At 48.6% G+C, this 21,341-nt stretch overlaps 1 protein-coding gene across 12 annotated transcripts in view; it reads left to right on the forward strand.

Annotated features, from left to right (window-relative positions):
* Positions 1–21,341, forward strand: part of heatr5b (HEAT repeat containing 5B) — a 100,043-nt gene that overhangs the window by 25,970 nt on the left and 52,732 nt on the right. For all 12 annotated transcript variants that reach the window (XM_090201741.1, XM_090201730.1, XM_090201736.1 and 9 more), the window contains 12 exons: positions 6,580–6,691; positions 9,024–9,176; positions 10,163–10,262; positions 10,651–10,760; positions 10,946–11,109; positions 11,427–11,602; positions 12,611–12,716; positions 13,062–13,252; positions 13,853–14,012; positions 14,439–14,628; positions 16,586–16,755; positions 20,502–20,646. In XM_090201741.1, the coding sequence (XP_090057867.1) occupies positions 6,580–6,691; positions 9,024–9,176; positions 10,163–10,262; positions 10,651–10,760; positions 10,946–11,109; positions 11,427–11,602; positions 12,611–12,716; positions 13,062–13,252; positions 13,853–14,012; positions 14,439–14,628; positions 16,586–16,755; positions 20,502–20,646 (1,777 nt within the window). The remainder of the gene's footprint in view (positions 1–6,579; positions 6,692–9,023; positions 9,177–10,162; positions 10,263–10,650; positions 10,761–10,945; positions 11,110–11,426; positions 11,603–12,610; positions 12,717–13,061; positions 13,253–13,852; positions 14,013–14,438; positions 14,629–16,585; positions 16,756–20,501; positions 20,647–21,341) is intronic.

Below are 21,341 nucleotides of genomic sequence, written 5' to 3' on the forward strand. Positions count from 1 at the left end.
GGAATCAACTAGACGTATTGACCCTAGTAGGGAATCAACTAGATGTATTGACCCTAGTGGGGAATCAACTAGATATAGGGTCTAATCTCTCTCTGTTCTAGCTGGTGTTATATACTAATATCTCTCTCTGTTCTAGCTGGTGTTATATACTAATATCTCTCTCTGTTCTAGCTGGTGTTATATACTCTGTCATCTCTCTCGGTTCTAGCTGGTGTTATATACTCTGTCATCTCTCTCTGTTCTAGCTGGTGTTATATACTCTGTCATCTCTCTCTGTTCTAGCTGGTGTTATATACTCTGTCATCTCTCTCTGTTCTAGCTGGTGTTATATACTAATATCTCTCTCTGTTCTAGCTGGTGTTATATACTCTAATCTCTCTCTGTTCTAGCTGGTGTTATATACTAATATCTCTCTGTTCTAGCTGGTGTTATATACTCTCATCTCTCTCTGTTCTAGCTGGTGTTATATACTCTAATCTCTCTCTGTTCTAGCTGGTGTTATATACTCTGTCATCTCTCTCTGTTCTAGCTGGTGTTATATACTCTAATCTCTCTCTGTTCTAGCTGGTGTTATATACTCTAATCTCTCTCTGTTCTAGCTGGTGTTATATACTCTAATCTCTCTCTGTTCTAGCTGGTGTTATATACTCTGTCATCTCTCTCTGTTCTAGCTGGTGTTATATACTCTAATCTCTCTCTGTTCTAGCTGGTGTTATATACTCTAATCTCTCTCTGTTCTAGCTGGTGTTATATACTCTAATCTCTCTCTGTTCTAGCTGGTGTTATATACTAATCTCTCTCTGTTCTAGCTGGTGTTATATACTCTGTCATCTCTCTCTGTTCTAGCTGGTGTTATATACTAATCTCTCTCTGTTCTAGCTGGTGTTATATACTCTGTCATCTCTCTCTGTTCTAGCTGGTGTTATATACTCTAATCTCTCTCTGTTCTAGCTGGTGTTATATACTAATCTCTCTCTGTTCTAGCTGGTGTTATATACTCTAATCTCTCTCTGTTCTAGCTGGTGTTATATACTGTCATCTCTCTCTGTTCTAGCTGGTGTTATATACTCTCATCTCTCTCTGTTCTAGCTGGTGTTATATACTCTGTCATCTCTCTCTGTTCTAGCTGGTGTTATATACTCTGTCATCTCTCTCTGTTCTAGCTGGTGTTATATACTAATCTCTCTCTGTTCTAGCTGGTGTTATATACTCTCATCTCTCTCTGTTCTAGCTGGTGTTATATACTGTCATCTCTCTCTGTTCTAGCTGGTGTTATATACTCTCATCTCTCTCTGTTCTAGCTGGTGTTATATACTCTGTCATCTCTCTCTGTTCTAGCTGGTGTTATATACTGTCATCTCTCTCTGTTCTAGCTGGTGTTATATACTAATCTCTCTCTGTTCTAGCTGGTGTTATATACTCTGTCATCTCTCTCTGTTCTAGCTGGTGTTATATACTAATCTCTCTCTGTTCTAGCTGGTGTTATATACTCTGTCATCTCTCTCTGTTCTAGCTGGTGTTATATACTCTAATCTCTCTCTGTTCTAGCTGGTGTTATATACTCTGTCATCTCTCTCTGTTCTAGCTGGTGTTATATACTAATCTCTCTCTGTTCTAGCTGGTGTTATATACTCTCATCTCTCTCTGTTCTAGCTGGTGTTATATACTGTCATCTCTCTCTGTTCTAGCTGGTGTTATATACTCTCATCTCTCTCTGTTCTAGCTGGTGTTATATACTCTGTCATCTCTCTCTGTTCTAGCTGGTGTTATATACTGTCATCTCTCTCTGTTCTAGCTGGTGTTATATACTCTGTCATCTCTCTCTGTTCTAGCTGGTGTTATATACTAATATCTCTCTCTGTTCTAGCTGGTGTTATATACTAATATCTCTCTCTGTTCTAGCTGGTGTTATATACTAATATCTCTGTCTGTTCTAGCTGGTGTTATATACTGTCATCTCTCTCTGTTCTAGCTGGTGTTATATACTCTCATCTCTCTCTGTTCTAGCTGGTGTTATATACTCTGTCATCTCTCTCTGTTCTAGCTGGTGTTATATACTGTCATCTCTCTCTGTTCTAGCTGGTGTTATATACTCTCATCTCTCTCTGTTCTAGCTGGTGTTATATACTCTAATCTCTCTCTGTTCTAGCTGGTGTTATATACTAATCTCTCTCTGTTCTAGCTGGTGTTATATACTCTGTCATCTCTCTCTGTTCTAGCTGGTGTTATATACTGTCATCTCTCTCTGTTCTAGCTGGTGTTATATACTAATCTCTCTCTGTTCTAGCTGGTGTTATATACTCTGTCATCTCTCTCTGTTCAAGCTGGTGTTATATACTAATCTCTCTCTGTTCTAGCTGGTGTTATATACTCTGTCATCTCTCTCTGTTCTAGCTGGTGTTATATACTGTCATCTCTCTCTGTTCTAGCTGGTGTTATATACTAATCTCTCTCTGTTCTAGCTGGTGTTATATACTCTCATCTCTCTCTGTTCTAGCTGGTGTTATATACTCTCATCTCTCTCTGTTCTAGCTGGTGTTATATACTCTAATCTCTCTCTGTTCTAGCTGGTGTTATATACTCTGTCATCTCTCTCTGTTCTAGCTGGTGTTATATACTGTCATCTCTCTCTGTTCTAGCTGGTGTTATATACTCTAATCTCTCTCTGTTCTAGCTGGTGTTATATACTCTGTCATCTCTCTCTGTTCTAGCTGGTGTTATATACTCTCATCTCTCTCTGTTCTAGCTGGTGTTATATACTCTGTCATCTCTCTCTGTTCTAGCTGGTGTTATATACTAATCTCTCTCTGTTCTAGCTGGTGTTATATACTCTGTCATCTCTCTCTGTTCTAGCTGGTGTTATATACTCTGTCATCTCTCTCTGTTCTAGCTGGTGTTATATACTAATCTCTCTCTGTTCTAGCTGGTGTTATATACTAATCTCTCTCTGTTCTAGCTGGTGTTATATACTCTGTCATCTCTCTCTGTTCTAGCTGGTGTTATATACTCTAATCTCTCTCTGTTCTAGCTGGTGTTATATACTCTGTCATCTCTCTCTGTTCTAGCTGGTGTTATATACTAATCTCTCTCTGTTCTAGCTGGTGTTATATACTAATCTCTCTCTGTTCTAGCTGGTGTTATATACTCTGTCATCTCTCTCTGTTCTAGCTGGTGTTATATACTCTGTCATCTCTCTCTGTTCTAGCTGGTGTTATATACTCTGTCATCTCTCTCTGTTCTAGCTGGTGTTATATACTAATCTCTCTCTGTTCTAGCTGGTGTTATATACTAATATCTCTCTCTGTTCTAGCTGGTGTTATATACTCTAATCTCTCTCTGTTCTAGCTGGTGTTATATACTCTGTCATCTCTCTCTGTTCTAGCTGGTGTTATATACTCTCATCTCTCTCTGTTCTAGCTGGTGTTATATACTCTAATCTCTCTCTGTTCTAGCTGGTGTTATATACTCTGTCATCTCTCTCTGTTCTAGCTGGTGTTATATACTCTGTCATCTCTCTCTGTTCTAGCTGGTGTTATATACTCTGTCATCTCTCTCTGTTCTAGCTGGTGTTATATACTCTAATCTCTCTCTGTTCTAGCTGGTGTTATATACTCTAATCTCTCTCTGTTCTAGCTGGTGTTATATACTCTGTCATCTCTCTCTGTTCTAGCTGGTGTTATATACTAATCTCTCTCGGTTCTAGCTGGTGTTATATACTCTGTCATCTCTCTCTGTTCTAGCTGGTGTTATATACTAATCTCTCTCTGTTCTAGCTGGTGTTATATACTAATCTCTCTCTGTTCTAGCTGGTGTTATATACTAATCTCTCTCTGTTCTAGCTGGTGTTATATACTCTCATCTCTCTCTGTTCTAGCTGGTGTTATATACTCTAATCTCTCTCTGTTCTAGCTGGTGTTATATACTCTAATCTCTCTCTGTTCTAGCTGGTGTTATATACTAATCTCTCTCTGTTCTAGCTGGTGTTATATACTCTAATCTCTCTCTGTTCTAGCTGGTGTTATATACTCTAATCTCTCTCGGTTCTAGCTGGTGTTATATACTCTGTCATCTCTCTCTGTTCTAGCTGGTGTTATATACTCTCATCTCTCTCTGTTCTAGCTGGTGTTATATACTCTAATCTCTCTCTGTTCTAGCTGGTGTTATATACTCTCATCTCTCTCTGTTCTAGCTGGTGTTATATACTCTCATCTCTCTCTGTTCTAGCTGGTGTTATATACTCTCATCTCTCTCTGTTCTAGCTGGTGTTATATACTCTCATCTCTCTCTGTTCTAGCTGGTGTTATATACTCTGTCATCTCTCTCTGTTCTAGCTGGTGTTATATACTAATATCTCTCTCTGTTCTAGCTGGTGTTATATACTAATATCTCTCTCTGTTCTAGCTGGTGTTATATACTCTAATCTCTCTCTGTTCTAGCTGGTGTTATATACTAATCTCTCTCTGTTCTAGCTGGTGTTATATACTCTAATCTCTCTCTGTTCTAGCTGGTGTTATATACTCTAATCTCTCTCTGTTCTAGCTGGTGTTATATACTCTAATCTCTCTCTGTTCTAGCTGGTGTTATATACTCTAATCTCTCTCTGTTCTAGCTGGTGTTATATACTCTGTCATCTCTCTCTGTTCTAGCTGGTGTTATATACTCTCATCTCTCTCTGTTCTAGCTGGTGTTATATACTCTCATCTCTCTCTGTTCTAGCTGGTGTTATATACTCTCATCTCTCTCTGTTCTAGCTGGTGTTATATACTCTCATCTCTCTCTGTTCTAGCTGGTGTTATATACTAATCTCTCTCTGTTCTAGCTGGTGTTATATACTCTCATCTCTCTCTGTTCTAGCTGGTGTTATATACTCTCATCTCTCTCTGTTCTAGCTGGTGTTATATACTCTAATCTCTCTCTGTTCTAGCTGGTGTTATATACTCTGTCATCTCTCTCTGTTCTAGCTGGTGTTATATACTAATCTCTCTCTGTTCTAGCTGGTGTTATATACTAATATCTCTCTCTGTTCTAGCTGGTGTTATATACTCTAATCTCTCTCTGTTCTAGCTGGTGTTATATACTCTGTCATCTCTCTCTGTTCTAGCTGGTGTTATATACTCTGTCATCTCTCTCTGTTCTAGCTGGTGTTATATACTCTGTCATCTCTCTCTGTTCTAGCTGGTGTTATATACTCTGTCATCTCTCTCTGTTCTAGCTGGTGTTATATACTCTGTCATCTCTCTCTGTTCTAGCTGGTGTTATATACTAATCTCTCTCTGTTCTAGCTGGTGTTATATACTAATATCTCTCTCTGTTCTAGCTGGTGTTATATACTAATATCTCTGTCTGTTCTAGCTGGTGTTATATACTAATCTCTCTCTGTTCTAGCTGGTGTTATATACTCTAATCTCTCTCTGTTCTAGCTGGTGTTATATACTCTAATCTCTCTCTGTTCTAGCTGGTGTTATATACTAATATCTCTCTCTGTTCTAGCTGGTGTTATATACTAATATCTCTCTCTGTTCTAGCTGGTGTTATATACTAATCTCTCTCTGTTCTAGCTGGTGTTATATACTAATATCTCTCTCTGTTCTAGCTGGTGTTATATACTAATATCTCTCTCTGTTCTAGCTGGTGTTATATACTAATATCTCTCTCTGTTCTAGCTGGTGTTATATACTAATATCTCTCTCTGTTCTAGCTGGTGTTATATACTAATCTCTCTCTGTTCTAGCTGGTGTTATATACTAATATCTCTCTCTGTTCTAGCTGGTGTTATATACTAATCTCTCTCTGTTCTAGCTGGTGTTATATACTGTAATCTCTCTCTGTTCTAGCTGGTGTTATATACTCTGTCATCTCTCTCTGTTCTAGCTGGTGTTATATACTCTGTCATCTCTCTCTGTTCTAGCTGGTGTTATATACTAATCTCTCTCTGTTCTAGCTGGTGTTATATACTCTAATCTCTCTCTGTTCTAGCTGGTGTTATATACTCTAATCTCTCTCTGTTCTAGCTGGTGTTATATACTAATCTCTCTCTGTTCTAGCTGGTGTTATATACTCTGTCATCTCTCTCTGTTCTAGCTGGTGTTATATACTGTAATCTCTCTCTGTTCTAGCTGGTGTTATATACTCTGTCATCTCTCTCTGTTCTAGCTGGTGTTATATACTCTGTCATCTCTCTCTGTTCTAGCTGGTGTTATATACTCTGTCATCTCTCTCTGTTCTAGCTGGTGTTATATACTAATATCTCTCTCTGTTCTAGCTGGTGTTATATACTCTGTCATCTCTCTCTGTTCTAGCTGGTGTTATATACTCTGTCATCTCTCTCTGTTCTAGCTGGTGTTATATACTAATCTCTCTCGGTTCTAGCTGGTGTTATATACTCTGTCATCTCTCTCTGTTCTAGCTGGTGTTATATACTCTAATCTCTCTCTGTTCTAGCTGGTGTTATATACTAATCTCTCTCGGTTCTAGCTGGTGTTATATACTCTGTCATCTCTCTCTGTTCTAGCTGGTGTTATATACTGTCATCTCTCTCTGTTCTAGCTGGTGTTATATACTAATCTCTCTCTGTTCTAGCTGGTGGTGAGCATAGCTGAGGACTTGCTCCGTACAGCAGCCCAGAACAGCCGTCTTTCTCTGCAGAGAACCCAGGCTGGATGGCTGCTGCTGGGGGCACTAATGTCTCTGGGTGAGTTTGTTCCCTACTACTGCCCCTAACCCCTAACCCCTACCCCCTAACACCAAACCCCTACCCCCTAACACCAAACCCCTACCCCCTAACACCAAACCCCTACCCCCTAACACCAAACCCCTACCCCCTTACACCAAACCCCTACCCCCTAACACCAAACCCCTACCCCCTAACACCAAACCCCTACCCCCTAACACCAAACCCCTACCCCCTAACACCAAACCCCTACCCCCTAACACCAAACCCCTACCCCCTAACACCAAACCCATACCCCCTAACACAAAACCCCTACCCCCTAACACCAAACCCCTACCGCCTAACACCAAACCCCTACCCCCTAACACCAAACCCCTACCCCCTAACACCAAACCCCTACCCCCTAACACCAAACCCATACCCCCTAACACCAAACCCCTACCCCCTAACACCAAACCCCTACCCCCTAACACCAAACCCCTACCCCCTAACACAAAACCCCTACCCCCTAACACCAAACCCCTACCCCCTAACACCAAACCCCTACCCCCTAACACCAAACCCCTACCGCCTAACACCAAACCCCTACCGCCTAACACCAAACCCCTACCGCCTAACACCAAACCCCTACCCCCTAACACCAAACCCCTACCCCCTAACACCAAACCCCTACCCCCTAACACCAAACCCATACCTCCTAACACCAAACCCCTACCCCCTAACACCAAACCCATACCCCCTAACACCAAACCCATACCCCCTAACACCAAACCCATACCCCCTAACACCAAACCCATACCCCCTAACACCAAACCCATACCTCCTAACACCAAACCCCTAACCCCTAACACCAAACCCCTAACCCCTAACACCAAACCCCTAACCCCTAACAACAAACCCCTAACCCCTAGCACCAAACCCCTAGTCCAACACCTAACCCCTAACCCCTACCCCCTAACACCTAACCCCTACCCCCTAACAACAAACCCCTAACCCCTAGCACCAAACCCCTAGTCCAACACCAAACCCCTAACCCCTAGCACCAAACCCCTAGTCCAACACCTAACCCCTAACACCTAACCCCTACCCCCTAACACCTAACCCTTACCCCCTAACAACAAACCCCTAACCCCTAGCACCAAACCCCTAACACCTAACCCCTACCCCCTAACCCCTACCCCCTAACCCCTACCCCCTAACAACAAACCCCTAACCCCTAGCACCAAACCCCTAGCCCCTAACCCCTAACCCCTACCCCCTAACACCAAACCTCTACCCCCTAACCCCTACCTCCGAACACCAAACCCCTAGCCGATCACCAAACGCCTAGCCGAACACCAAACCCCTAGCCCCTAACCCCTACCCCCTAACAACACACCCCTAACCCCTAGCACCAAACCCCTAGTCCAACACCAAACCCCTAACCCCTAGCACCAAACCCCTAGTCCAACACCTAACCCCTACCCCCTAACACCAAACCTCTACCCCCTAACACCAAACCTCTACCCCCTAACACCAAACCCCTACCCCCTAACACCAAACCCCTACCCCCTAACACCAAACCCCTACCCCCTAACACCAAACCCCTACCCCCTAACACCAAACCCCTACCCCCTAACACCAAACCCCTACCCCCTAACACCAAACCCCTACCTCCTAACACCAAACCCCTAGCCGAACACAAAACGCCTAGACGAACACCAAACCCCTAGCCCCTAACCCCTACCCCCTAACAACAAACCCATAACCCCTAGCACCAAACCCCTAGTCCAACACCAAACCCCTAACCCCTAGCACCAAACCCCTAGTCCAACACCAAACCCCTACCCCCTAACACCTAACCCCTACCCCCTAACACCTAACCCCTACCCCCTAACAACAAACCCCTAGCACCAAACCCCTAGTCCAACACCAAACCCCTAACCCCTAGCACCAAACCCCTACCCCCTAACACCTAACCCCTACCCCCTAGCACCAAACCCCTAACACCAAACCCCTACCCCCTAACACCAAACCCCTAGCCGAACACCAAACCCTTAACCGAACACCAAACCCCTACCCCCTAACACCTAACCCCCACCCCCTAACCCCTTGCACTACTGACCCAGGCTGAGGCCCGTTGCTGGCCCCAGTTGGCCCACTGTTCTGTCAGTCTCTTTACATTTAGCTGGGTTTTTCAGCTGCTCTTCCATATGTTCTGTGTCGTTCTTCATTCCTCCCAGTCAGCTAAAGCAGTCCAGAGTGTTTTTATCTTTCTTCACATTGACAGGGTGAATGGTCCAACACGACAACTTGTTTGGTCTCCAGCGCCTGTCCTAACACTTCTTATTTGTGAACCTGACGCGGTGTCCAGGCCCGTCCCTGGTCCGCTATCACCTTCCCAAGATGCTGCTGCTGTGGAGGAACGTGTTCCCCCGTTCCCAGAAAGAGATGGAGGCAGAGAAGGCTAGAGGAGACAGCTTCACCTGGCAGGTTACGCTGGAGGGACGTGCTGGGGCACTCTGTGGTAGGGAGACGCGTGCATGCTCTTCACTACAGTAATGTGTGGCTTGTCACTCTGGATCCCAAGGAGTTTTGCTTTATCTGAAATGTTCCCCTCTCTCTCCTCCCTCTCCCCCCCTCTCTCTCTCTCTCCCCCCTCCTCCCTCCCTCTCTCTCTCCATCCCTCCTCCCTTCCTCCTCTCCTCCCTCTCTCTCTCCACCCCTCCTCCTCTCTCGCTCTCCTCCTGTCCTCTCTCTCTCCACCCCTCCTCCTCTCTCTCGCTCTCCTCCTGTCCTCTCTCTCCTCCCTTCCTTCCTCCCTCTCTCTCCACCCCTCCTCCCTCTCTCTCTCTCTCCTACTCTCCTCTCTCTCCTCCCTTCCTCCCTCTCTCTCCTCCCCTCCCTCCCTCCCCTCCCCCTCCTCCCCTCTCTCTCCTCCCCCCTCCTCCCCTCTCTCTCTCTCCTCCTCTCCTCTCTCTCCTCCCTCCCTCTTTCTCCACCCCTCCTCCCTCTCTCTCCACCCCTCCTCACTCTCTCTCTCTCCTCCCTTCCTCCCTCTCTCCACCCCTCCTCCCTCTCTCTCTCTCCTCTTATCCTCTCTCTCCTCCCTTTCTCTCCTCCCCCCTCCTCCCCTCTCTCTCCTCCCCCCTCCTCCCCTCTCTCTCCTCCCCCCTCCTCCCTCTTTCTCTCTCTCCTCCTCCCTGTCTCTCTCCCCCTCTCTCTCTCTCCCCCTCCCTCTCTCTCTCCTCCTCCCTCTCCCTCCACCCCTCCTCCTCCCTCTCTCTCTCTCTCCTCCCCCCCTCCTCCCCCTCTCTCTCCTCCTCCCTCTCCCTCCACCCCTCCTCCCTCTCTCTCTCCTCCTCCCTCTCTCTCTCCTCCTCCCTCTCCCTCCACCCCTCCTCCTCCCTCTCTCTCTCTCCTCCCCCCCTCCTCCCCCTCTCTCTCCTTCTCCCTCTCCCTCCACCCCTCCTCCTCCCTCTCTCTCTCCTCCTCCCTCTCTCTCTCCTCAAGCCATGCGTAGCTTTGTGGCCCATTGTCCTGAGCTGCTGACGGAGGATGTGATCCGCAGGCTGATGACACCTATCGAGTGCGCCATGACCATGATGTCACAGTGAGTATGATTGATTTGACTGACTGACCTGGGGGCGGGGGGGTCCATCCCCTCCCCTCCCGACCGGTTGTTGTTGTTGTTTATTATGTTGTTGTTTATTATGTTGTTTATGATGATGTTGTTGTTTATTATGTTGTTGTTATGTTGTTGTTGTTTATTATTTTGTTGTTGTTTATTATTTTGTTGTTTATTATGTTGTTGTTTATTATGTTGTTGTTTATTATGTTGTTGTTTATTATGTTGTTGTTGTTTATTATGTTGTTGTTTATTATGTTGTTGTTTATGATGATTTTGTTGTTTATTATGTTGTTGTTATGTTGTTGTTTATTATTTTGTTGTTGTTTATTATTTTGTTGTTTATTATGTTGTTGTTGTTGTTTATCCTCAGTGTCCCGTCGGTCATCAAGGTGCATGGCACCCATCTGAAAGCCAGTGCAGCTATGGTGAGGCTGAGACTCTATGACATCTTGGCTCTACTTCCCCCGAAGACATACGAAGGTACCGACTGGAGGAAATATGACCAGACTTTTTAATTAGGCTTCAATCCAACCGCTGGTGTTGAGGTGTTAGTCCTATAGGGCTGGTTTACCGCACCCCGATTTAATCCTAGTCCTGGAGCACAGGGCATATGTTCACTCTGTGTCCGGGAAGTTGTCCCTTACCTTTCCATCTCTCCTCTGTAGGTAGTTTCAATGCCCTGCTGAGAGAGCTGGTGGCAGAGTTCACTCTGACTGATAACTCGGCCAACACCACCACCTCGTTGCTACGCTCCCTCTGTCACTATGACGACAGTGTTCTGATGGGGTCCTGGCTACAGGAGACTGACCACAAGTCTATCGAGGATCAGGTAACTGACCTACTGTAAAGGTCAGAGGTTACGGTAAAGCGAAGTGCCCATCTCCTCATGATGACTCCAATCGGATGGAACATGACACAATTTTCATATAGAAATACATTGTGTAGAACCTCGTGGTTTTCTGTCAGCTAGAATCGTGTCCGATCTGTTTTATTCTATTTCTATCTGCAATTTTCAGGACGTTTCACATCACTGAATACACCCTCTGCTTTTGTTAATTGTGTGTGTGTGTGTGTGTGTGTGTGTGTGTGTGTGTGTGTGTGTGTGTGTGTGTGTGTGTGTGTGTGTGCGTGTGTGTGTGCGTGTAGCTCCAGCCCAACAGTGCGTCAGGCAGTGGCGCTCTAGAACACGACCCCTCCTCCATCTACCTGAGGGTACCGATGGGCGAGGCCATGCCTGGGCCCCTCCCCCTTGGCGTTTCTGTCATCGACGCCTCCGTCGCTCTGTTCGGAGTGGTGTTCCCTCATGTCTCCTTTAAACACAGGTGAGACTACCTGTCAGTCCTAACTCTGACCCCTGACCCCTAACACAGGTGAGACTACCTAGCAGTCCTAACTCTGACCCCTGACCCGTAACACAGGTCAGAGACTACCTGTCAGTCCTAACTCTGACCCCTGACCCCTAACACAGGTGAGACTTCCTGTCAGTCCTAACTCTGACCCCTAACACAGGTCAGAGACCTGGTCCCTGGTCAACTGACATTTGACATTCCTAGAATAATCTAATATTGTTTGTCTCGGTCTTCAGAGGTGTCCAGGCCTTCAGTAATTGAATCAGCTATGCTGCTTCTAGATGGTGTCAAACCGGGGGACTGGCCAGGGGGTACTTCAGGAGAGGTTTGGGACTGGCCAGGGGGTACTTCAGGAGAGGTTTGGGACTGGCCGGGGGGGTGCTTCAGGAGAGGTTTGGGAAACTAGATGTCAAACAGGGGGACTGGCCGGGGGGTACTTCAGGAGAGGTTTGGGACTGGCCGGGGGGGTACTTCAGGAGAGGTTTGGGACTGGCCAGGGGGTACTTCAGGAGAGGTTTGGGAAACTACAAACAGGGGGACTGGCCAGGGGGGTACTTCAGGAGAGGTTTGGGAAACTACAAACAGGGGGACTAGCCAGAGGGGTACTTCAGGAGAGGTTTGGGAAACTACAAACAGGGGGACTAGCCAGAGGGGTACTTCAGGAGAGGTTTGGGACTGGCCAGGAGAGGTTTGGGAAACTACAAACAGGGGGACTGGCCAGAGGGGTACTTCAGGAGAGGTTTGGGACTGGCCAGGAGAGGTTTGGGAAACTACAAACAGGGGGACTAGCCAGAGGGGTACTTCAGGAGAGGTTTGGGAAACTACAAACAGGGGGACTAGCCAGAGGGGTACTTCAGGAGAGGTTTGGGACTGGCCAGGAGAGGTTTGGGAAACTACAAACAGGGGGACTGGCCGGGGGGGCACTTCAGGAGAGGTTTGGGAAACAGTTTTTTAATAATCTTTCACATTTTTCTGTGCTAGGCTGCAGATGCTGGACCACTTTGCAGAGTGTATTAAACAGGCCAAGGGGGTCAGACAGCAGGCTGTCCAGCTCAACATCTTCACCGCTGTCCTGAGCGCCCTCAAGGTGAGGCCTTTAACTCCTGTTAAAGTTGCACAGGGAAATCTCCTAAACACAAAACCTTTCTAGTAGTGACAGCTTACTCTCTGTTCCTAGAGGGAGACCCTCCTGTAGGTTTTAACTCCAACCCTGTTCCTGGAGAGACCCTCCTGTAGGTTTTAACTCCAATCCCTGTTCCTGGAGAGAGACCCTCCTGTAGGTTTTAACTCCAACCCTGTTCCTGGAGAGAAACCCTCCTGTAGGTTTTAACTCCAACCCTGTTCCTGGAGAGCTACCGTCCAGGAGGGGCCCTGCTATGTATCCTGTTCTCTCTTCCCCAATGAACCAGCCAATCTTCTCTCCGCCCTGCAGGGTCTGGCAGAGAACAAGTCCACCCTGGGTCCTGAAGAGGTTCGTAAATCTGCCCTGGCGCTGGTGATGGGCGCTCTGGACAATCCAAACCCCATCCTGCGCTGTGCTGCTGGGGAGGCCTTGGGAAGGATGGCTCAGGTGGTGGGAGAGGCCACCTTCATTGCCCGCATGGCACAGTACAGCTTTGACAAGTACGACCCGTCTGTTGTTACTCATATCTATCTAGCTTCATGTGTCACAGGACTTTCCTTTCTGAGATCGCTCTCTCTCTTGACCTGCTCGACCTGCTTGACCTGCTCTCTCTCTTGACCTGCTCTCTCTCTTGACCTGCTCTCTCTCTTGACCTGCTCTCTCTCTTGACCTGCTCTCTCTCTTGACCTGCTCTCTCTCTTGACCTGCTTGACCTGCTTGACCTCGTGTTATTTTCTCTTAACCCCCGTATTTAACATATTAACGTCCCCCCTCCCCTCTCCTCTCCTCCCCTCTCCTCTCCTCCCCTCTCCTCTCCTCCCCTCTCCTCTCCTCCCCTCTCCTCTCTTCCCCTCTCCCCCTCTCCTCTCTTCCTCTCCTCTCTTCCTCTCCTCTCTTCCTCTCCTCTCTTCCTCTCCTCTCTTCCTCTCCTCTCTTCCCCTCTCCTCTCTTCCCCTCTCCTCTCTTCCCCTCTCCTCTCTTCCCCTCTCCTCTCTTCCCCTCTCCTCTCTTCCCCTCTCTTCTCCATCTCCTCTCTTCTCCATCTCCTCTCTTCTCCATCTCCTCTCTTCCCCTCCCTTCTCCTCTCTTCCCCCCTCCAGACTGAGGTCAGCCCGTGACGTGGTCTCCAGAACAGGCCACTCCCTGGCTCTGGGCTGTCTGCACAGATACGTAGGAGGGATTGGTTCAGGACAGCACCTCAAAACCAGCGTCAGCATCCTGTTGGCCCTAGCCCAGGATGGAACCTCCCACGAGGTCCAGGTGAGTGAACGGTGGACAGGTGAGGAGGCTCTCTGAGTCTCAGGCTGCGTCCTGATTCGCCACCCTTCTCCCAACGTGTGTACTTGTACACTCGCAGTAGTGGCTTTAAAAGCTCAATCCTGCTGTAAACTTTGTCAGAGGGGACTTTCCCACTATTATTTAATGGTAGAGAATCTGAACACAACCTGCTTCACGAAGGCAGCTCCCTAATGCAAGTCTGGCTTGGACTTTGGAGAAGTGTAATGGGCCAGTTTCCCAGACACAGATTAAGCCAAGTCCTAGATTTTAAAAAGCAGTTTTATTTGATTCTCCATTGAGTTTGGTTTTTAGTCCAAGTCCTTAATCTGTATCTGGGGAAACTGGCCCAATGTTTAGTTCCTCCATAATCCTGTAAACATTTGATCTGTGACCTCTCTGTCTCTCCAGACGTGGGCCCTCCACTCCCTGGCTCTCATCGTAGACTCCAGTGGTCCCATGTATCGAGGCTATGTGGAGCCCACCCTCTCCCTGGTCCTGACCCTGCTCCTAACCGTACCCCCGTCACACACTGAGGTACACCAGTGTCTGGGACGATGTCTGGGCGCTCTCATCACCACCGTTGGACCCGAACTACAGGGTAATGGTCAATTACAACAAGACTACCATGTCTAGCTTCCAGGCTGGCTAGTTTTGTCTCTAAAAGCATTGATGTGCCAGTAGAGGGCAGTATACTGCTCCTACATATTTACAGAGAAGTCATGAATCTTTACAGATTATAACTTTACTTTGACTGCTAATCAGGGATGGAAAAAGGACATCATTTACATAATATGTAAAGATATGTTAATGGTAATTGACTCAAGGGAAGGTAAAAGTCACCCAGTAAAATACTACTTGAGTAAAAGTCTAAAAAATATTTGGTTTTAAATATACTTAAGTATCAAATTGCTTTTATTAAGCAAACTAGACGGCACCATTTTCTTTACAGATAGCCAGGGGAACACTCAGATATCATTACAGATAGTCAGGGGAACACTCGGATATCATTACAGATAGCCAGGGGAACACTCAGATATCATTACAGATAGTTAGGGGAACACTCAGATATCATTACAGATAGCCAGGGGAACACTCAGATATCATTACAGATAGTCAGGGGAACACTCGGATATCATTACAGATAGCCAGGGGAACACTCAGATATCATTACAGATAGTTAGGGGAACACTCAGATATCATTACAGATAGCCAGGGGAACACTCAGATATCATTACAGATAGTCAGGGGAACACTCAGATATCATTACAGGTAGTTAGGGGAACACTCGGATATCATTACAGATAGCCAGGGGAACACTCAGATATCATTACAGATAGCCAGGGGAACACTCAGATATCATTACAGATAGTTAGGGGAACACTCGGATATCATTACAGATAGTCAGGGGAACACTCAGATATCATTACAGATAGCCAGGGGAACACTCGGATATCATTACAGATAGCCAGGGGAACACTCGGATATCATTACAGATAGCCAGGGGAACACTCGGATATCATTACAGATAGCCAGGGGAACACTCGGATATCATTACAGATAGCCAGGGGAACACTCGGATATCATTACAGATAGCCAGGGGAACACTCGGATATCATTACAGATAGCCAGGGGAACACTCGGATATCATTACAGATAGCCAGGGGAACACTCGGATATCATTACAGATAGCCAGGGGAACACTCAGATATCATTACAGATAGCCAGGGGAACACTCAGATAGCATTACAGATAGCCAGGGGAACACTCGGATATCATTACAGATAGCCAGGGGAACACTCAGATAGCATTACAGATAGCCAGGGGAACACTCAGATATCATTTACAGATAGCCAGGGGAACACTCCATCACTCAGACATCATTTACAGATAGCCAGGGGAACACTCAGATATCATTTACAGATAGCCAGGGGAACACTCAGATATCATTTACAGATAGCCAGGGGAACACTCCATCACTCAGACATCATTTACAGATAGCCAGGGGAACACTCAGATATCATTTACAGATAGCCAGGGGAACACTCAGATATCATTTACAGATAGCCAGGGGAACACTCAGATATCATTTACAGATAGCCAGGGGAACACTCAGACATCATTTACAGATAGCCAGGGGAACACTCCAACACTCAGACATCATTTACAGATAGCCAGGAGAACACTCAGACATCATTTACAGATAGCCATGTGTGTTTAGTGATCCATATCAGTAGAGATGACCAGGGATGTTGTCTTGCTGTCTTGATAAGTCTGTGAATGAGACCATCTTTCTGTCCTGCTAATTACTGTTGTCAGGGAAAATGTATGTAAAAAGTACATTATTTTCTTTAGGAATCTAGTGAGGTAAAAGTTGTCAAAAATATAAATTCTAAAGTACAGATACCACAAAAAAACTACTTGAGTAGTACTTTAAAATATACTGAAGTACTTTACACCAGTACTTTAAAGTATACTGAAGTACTTTACACCAGTACTTTAAAATATACTGAAGTACTTTACACCAGTGTTGCTGATCTCACTCTCTCTCTCTCCAGGTAACGGAGCGACCATCTCGACGATCCGCTCATCATGTCTGGTGGGCTGTGCCATCATGCAGGGTCACAGCGACTCCCTGGTGCAGGCAGCGGCCATATCCTGTCTCCAGCAGCTACACATGTTCGCCCCGCGCCACGTTAACCTCTCCAGCCTGGTGCCCTGTCTCTGTGTAAGTGTGTGGGAGGGGGCCAGCCTGATGCCGTGCCTCTGTGGGAGGGGGCCAGCCTGATGCCCTGCCTCTGTGTGAGAGGGGGCCAGCCTGATGCCCTGCCTCTGTGTGAGAGGGGGCCAGCCTGATGCCCTGCCTCTGTGTGAGAGGGGTCCAGCCTGATACCCTGCCTCTGTGTGAGAGGGGGCCAGCCTGATGCCCTGTCTCTGTGTGTGAGGGGGCCAGCCTGATGCCCTGTCTCTGTTTGAGAGGGGGCCAGCCTGATGCCCTGCCTCTGTGTGAGAGGGGGCCAGCCTGATGCCCTGCCTCTGTGTGAGAGGGGGCCAGCCTGATGCCCTGCCTCTGTGTGAGAGGGGGCCAGCCTGATGCCCTGCCTCTGTGTGAGAGGGGGCCAGCCTGATGCCCTGCCTCTGTTTGAGAGGGGGCCAGCCTGATGCCCTGTCTCTGTGTGAGAGGGGGCCAGCCTGATGCCCTGTCTCTGTGTGAGAGGGGGCCAGCCTGATGCCTTGCCTCTGTGTGAGAGGGGGCCAGCCTGATGCCCTGTCTCTGTTTGAGAGGGGGCCAGCCTGATGCCCTGTCTCTGTGTGAGAGGGGGCCAGCCTGATGCCCTGTCTCTGTTTGAGAGGGGGCCAGCCTGGTGCCGTGCCTCTGTGTGAGAGGGGGCCAGCCTCATGCCCTGTCTGTGTGAGAGGGGGCCAGCCTGATGCCTTGCCTCTGTGTGAGAGGGGGCCAGCCTGATGCCCTGTCTCTGTTTGAGAGGGGGCCAGCCTGATGCCCTGTCTCTGTGTGAGAGGGGGCCAGCCTGATGCCCTGTCTCTGTTTGAGAGGGGGCCAGCCTGGTGCCGTGCCTCTGTGTGAGAGGGGGCCAGCCTCATGCCCTGTCTGTGTGAGAGGGGGCCAGCCTGATGCCCTGCCTCTGTGTAAGTGTGTGAGAGGGGGGGGGGGGGTTGCTATATGATGCAGGCTTAGATGGTGGACGTGGCAGGGCAGTAGTTGACCTGTGTGTGTGTGTTGTGGTAGTTGACCTGTGTGTGTGTGTGTGTTGTGGTAGTTGACCTGTGTGTGTGTGTGTTGTGGTAGTTGACCTGTGTGTGTGTGTTGTGGTAGTTGACCTCTGTGTGTGTTCCTTCCTCAGGTCCACCTGTGTAGCTCTCACCTGTTGCTGTGTTGTGGTAGTTGACCTGTGTGTGTGTGTTGTGGTAGTTGACCTCTGTGTGTTTTGGTAGTTGACCTCTGTGTGTTTTGGTAGTTGACCTGTGTGTTCCTTCCTCAGGTCCACCTGTGTAGCTCTCACCTGTTGCTGTGTTGTGGTAGTTGACCTGTGTGTGTGTGTGTGTGTGTTGTGGTAGTTGACCTCTGTGTGTTGTGGTAGTTGACCTCTGTGTGTTTTGGTAGTTGACCTCTGTGTGTTTTGGTAGTTGACCTGTGTGCTCCTTCCTCAGGTCCACCTGTGTAGCTCTCACCTGTTGCTGTGTTGTGGTAGTTGACCTGTGTGTGTGTGTGTGTGTGTTGTGGTAGTTGACCTCTGTGTGTTTTGGTAGTTGACCTGTGTGTTCCTTCCTCAGGTCCACCTGTGTAGCTCTCACCTGTTGCTGTGTTGTGGAAGTTGACCTGTGTGTGTGTGTGTGTTGTGGTAGTTGACCTCTGTGTGTTGTGGTAGTTGACCTCTGTGTGTTGTGGTAGTTGACCTCTGTGTGTTTTGGTAGTTGACCTCTGTGTGTTTTGGTAGTTGACCTGTGTGTTCCTTCCTCAGGTCCACCTGTGTAGCTCTCACCTGTTGCTGTGTTGTGGTAGTTGACCTGTGTGTGTGTGTGTGTTGTGGTAGTTGACCTCTGTGTGTTGTGGTAGTTGACCTCTGTGTGTTTTGGTAGTTGACCTCTGTGTGTTTTGGTAGTTGACCTGTGTGTTCCTTCCTCAGGTCCACCTGTGTAGCTCTCACCTGTTGCTGTGTTGTGGAAGTTGACCTGTGTGTGTGTGTGTGTGTGTGTTGTGGTAGTTGACCTCTGTGTGTTGTGGTAGTTGACCTCTGTGTGTTGTGGTAGTTGACCTGTGTGTTCCTTCCTCAGGTCCACCTGTGTAGCTCTCACCTGTTGCTGTGTTGTGGTAGTTGACCTGTGTGTGTGTGTGTGTGTGTGTGTGTGTGTGTGTGTTGTGGTAGTTGACCTCTGTGTGTTGTGATAGTTGACCTCTGTGTGTTTTGGTAGTTGACCTCTGTGTGTTTTGGTAGTTGACCTGTGTGTTCCTTCCTCAGGTCCACCTGTGTAGCTCTCACCTGTTGCTGTGTTGTGGTAGTTGACCTGTGTGTTCCTTCCTCAGGTCCACCTGTGTAGCTCTCACCTGTTGCTGTGTTGTGGTAGTTGACCTGTGTGTTCCTTCCTCAGGTCCACCTGTGTAGCTCTCACCTGTTGCTGTGTTGTGGTAGTTGACCTGTGTGTTCCTTCCTCAGGTCCACCTGTGTAGCTCTCACCTGTTGCTGTGTTGTGGTAGTTGACCTGTGTGTTCCTTCCTCAGGTCCACCTGTGTAGCTCTCACCTGTTGCTGTGTTGTGGTAGTTGACCTGTGTGTTCCTTCCTCAGGTCCACCTGTGTAGCTCTCACCTGTTGCTGTGTTGTGGTAGTTGACCTGTGTGTTCCTTCCTCAGGTCCACCTGTGTAGCTCTCACCTGTTGCTGTGTTGTGGTAGTTGACCTGTGTGTTCCTTCCTCAGGTCCACCTGTGTAGCTCTCACCTGTTGCTGTGTTGTGATAGTTGACCTGTGTGTTCCTTCCTCAGGTCCACCTGTGTAGCTCTCACCTGTTGCTGTGTTGTGGTAGTTGACCTGTGTGTTCCTTCCTCAGGTCCACCTGTGTAGCTCTCACCTTTTGCTGTGTTGTGGTAGTTGACCTGTGTGTTCCTTCCTCAGGTCCACCTGTGTAGCTCTCACCTGTTGCTGTGTTGTGATAGTTGACCTGTGTGTTCCTTCCTCAGGTCCACCTGTGTAGCTCTCACCTGTTGCTGTGTTGTGGTAGTTGACCTGTGTGTTCCTTCCTCAGGTCCACCTGTGTAGCTCTCACCTGTTGCTGTGTTGTGGTAGTTGACCTGTGTGTTCCTTCCTCAGGTCCACCTGTGTAGCTCTCACCTGTTGCTGTGTTGTGGTAGTTGACCTGTGTGTTCCTTCCTCAGGTCCACCTGTGTAGCTCTCACCTGTTGCTGTGTTGTGGTAGTTGACCTGTGTGTTCCTTCCTCAGGTCCACCTGTGTAGCTCTCACCTGTTGCTGTGTTGTGGTAGTTGACCTGTGTGTTCCTTCCTCAGGTCCACCTGTGTAGCTCTCACCTGTTGCTGTGTTGTGGTAGTTGACCTGTGTGTTCCTTCCTCAGGTCCACCTGTGTAGCTCTCACCTGTTGCTGTGTTGTGGTAGTTGACCTGTGTGTTCCTTCCTCAGGTCCACCTGTGTAGCTCTCACCTGTTGCTGTGTTGTGGTAGTTGACCTGTGTGTTCCTTCCTCAGGTCCACCTGTGTAGCTCTCACCTGTTGCTGTGTTGTGGTAGTTGACCTGTGTGTTCCTTCCTCAGGTCCACCTGTGTAGCTCTCACCTGTTGCTGTGTTGTGATAGTTGACCTGTGTGTTCCTTCCTCAGGTCCACCTGTGTAGCTCTCACCTGTTGCTGTGTTGTGGTAGTTGACCTGTGTGTTCCTTCCTCAGGTCCACCTGTGTAGCTCTCACCTGTTGCTGTGTTGTGGTAGTTGACCTGTGTGTTCCTTCCTCAGGTCCACCTGTGTAGCTCTCACCTGTTGCTGCGCCGTGCAGCGGTGGCCTGTCTGAGACAGCTGGCCCAGAGAGAGGCTGCGGAGGTCTGTGAGTACGCCACGAGTCTGGCCCGCAACAAGGACAGCACGGACTCAACCACCGTCAGTAAGTAGTGGACCTGACCAGGGACGGGCCTGACGCTAGACCAGGGACGGGCTAGACCAGGGACGGGCTAGACCAGGGACGGGCTAGACCAGAGACGGGCCTGACGCTAGACCAGGGACGGGCCTGACGTTAGACCAGGGACGGGCTAGACCAGGGACGGGCTAGACCAGGGACGGGCCTGACGCTAGACCAGGGACGGGCCTGACGTTAGACCAGGGACGGGCTAGACCAGGGACGGGCTAGACCAGGGACGGGCCCGACCAGGGACGGGCCTGACGCTAGACCAGGGACGGGCTAGACCAGGGACGGGCCTGACGCTAGACCAGGGACGGGCTAGACCAGGGACGGGCCCGACCAGGGACGGGCCTGACGCTAGACCAGGGACGGGCTAGACCAGGGACGGGCCTGACGCTAGACCAGGGACGGCCCCGACGCCAGACCAGGGACGGGCCCGTCTCTCACACAGAGGCATGGCATCAGGCTGGCCCCCTCTCACACAGAGACGCCAGACCAGGGACGGGCCCGACGCCAGACCAGGGACGGGCCAGACCAGGGACGGGCCAGACCAGGGACGGGCCAGACCAGGGACGGGCCAGACCAGGGACGGGCCAGACCAGGGACGGGCCAGACCAGGGACGGGCCCGACGCTAGATCAGGGACGGGCTAGATCAGGGACGGGCTAGACCAGGGACGGT

Source organism: Oncorhynchus mykiss, chromosome 16 (assembly GCF_057628025.1).
Source record: "Oncorhynchus mykiss isolate SJ-2025 chromosome 16, ASM5762802v1, whole genome shotgun sequence".
Lineage (NCBI taxonomy): Eukaryota > Metazoa > Chordata > Actinopteri > Salmoniformes > Salmonidae > Oncorhynchus > Oncorhynchus mykiss.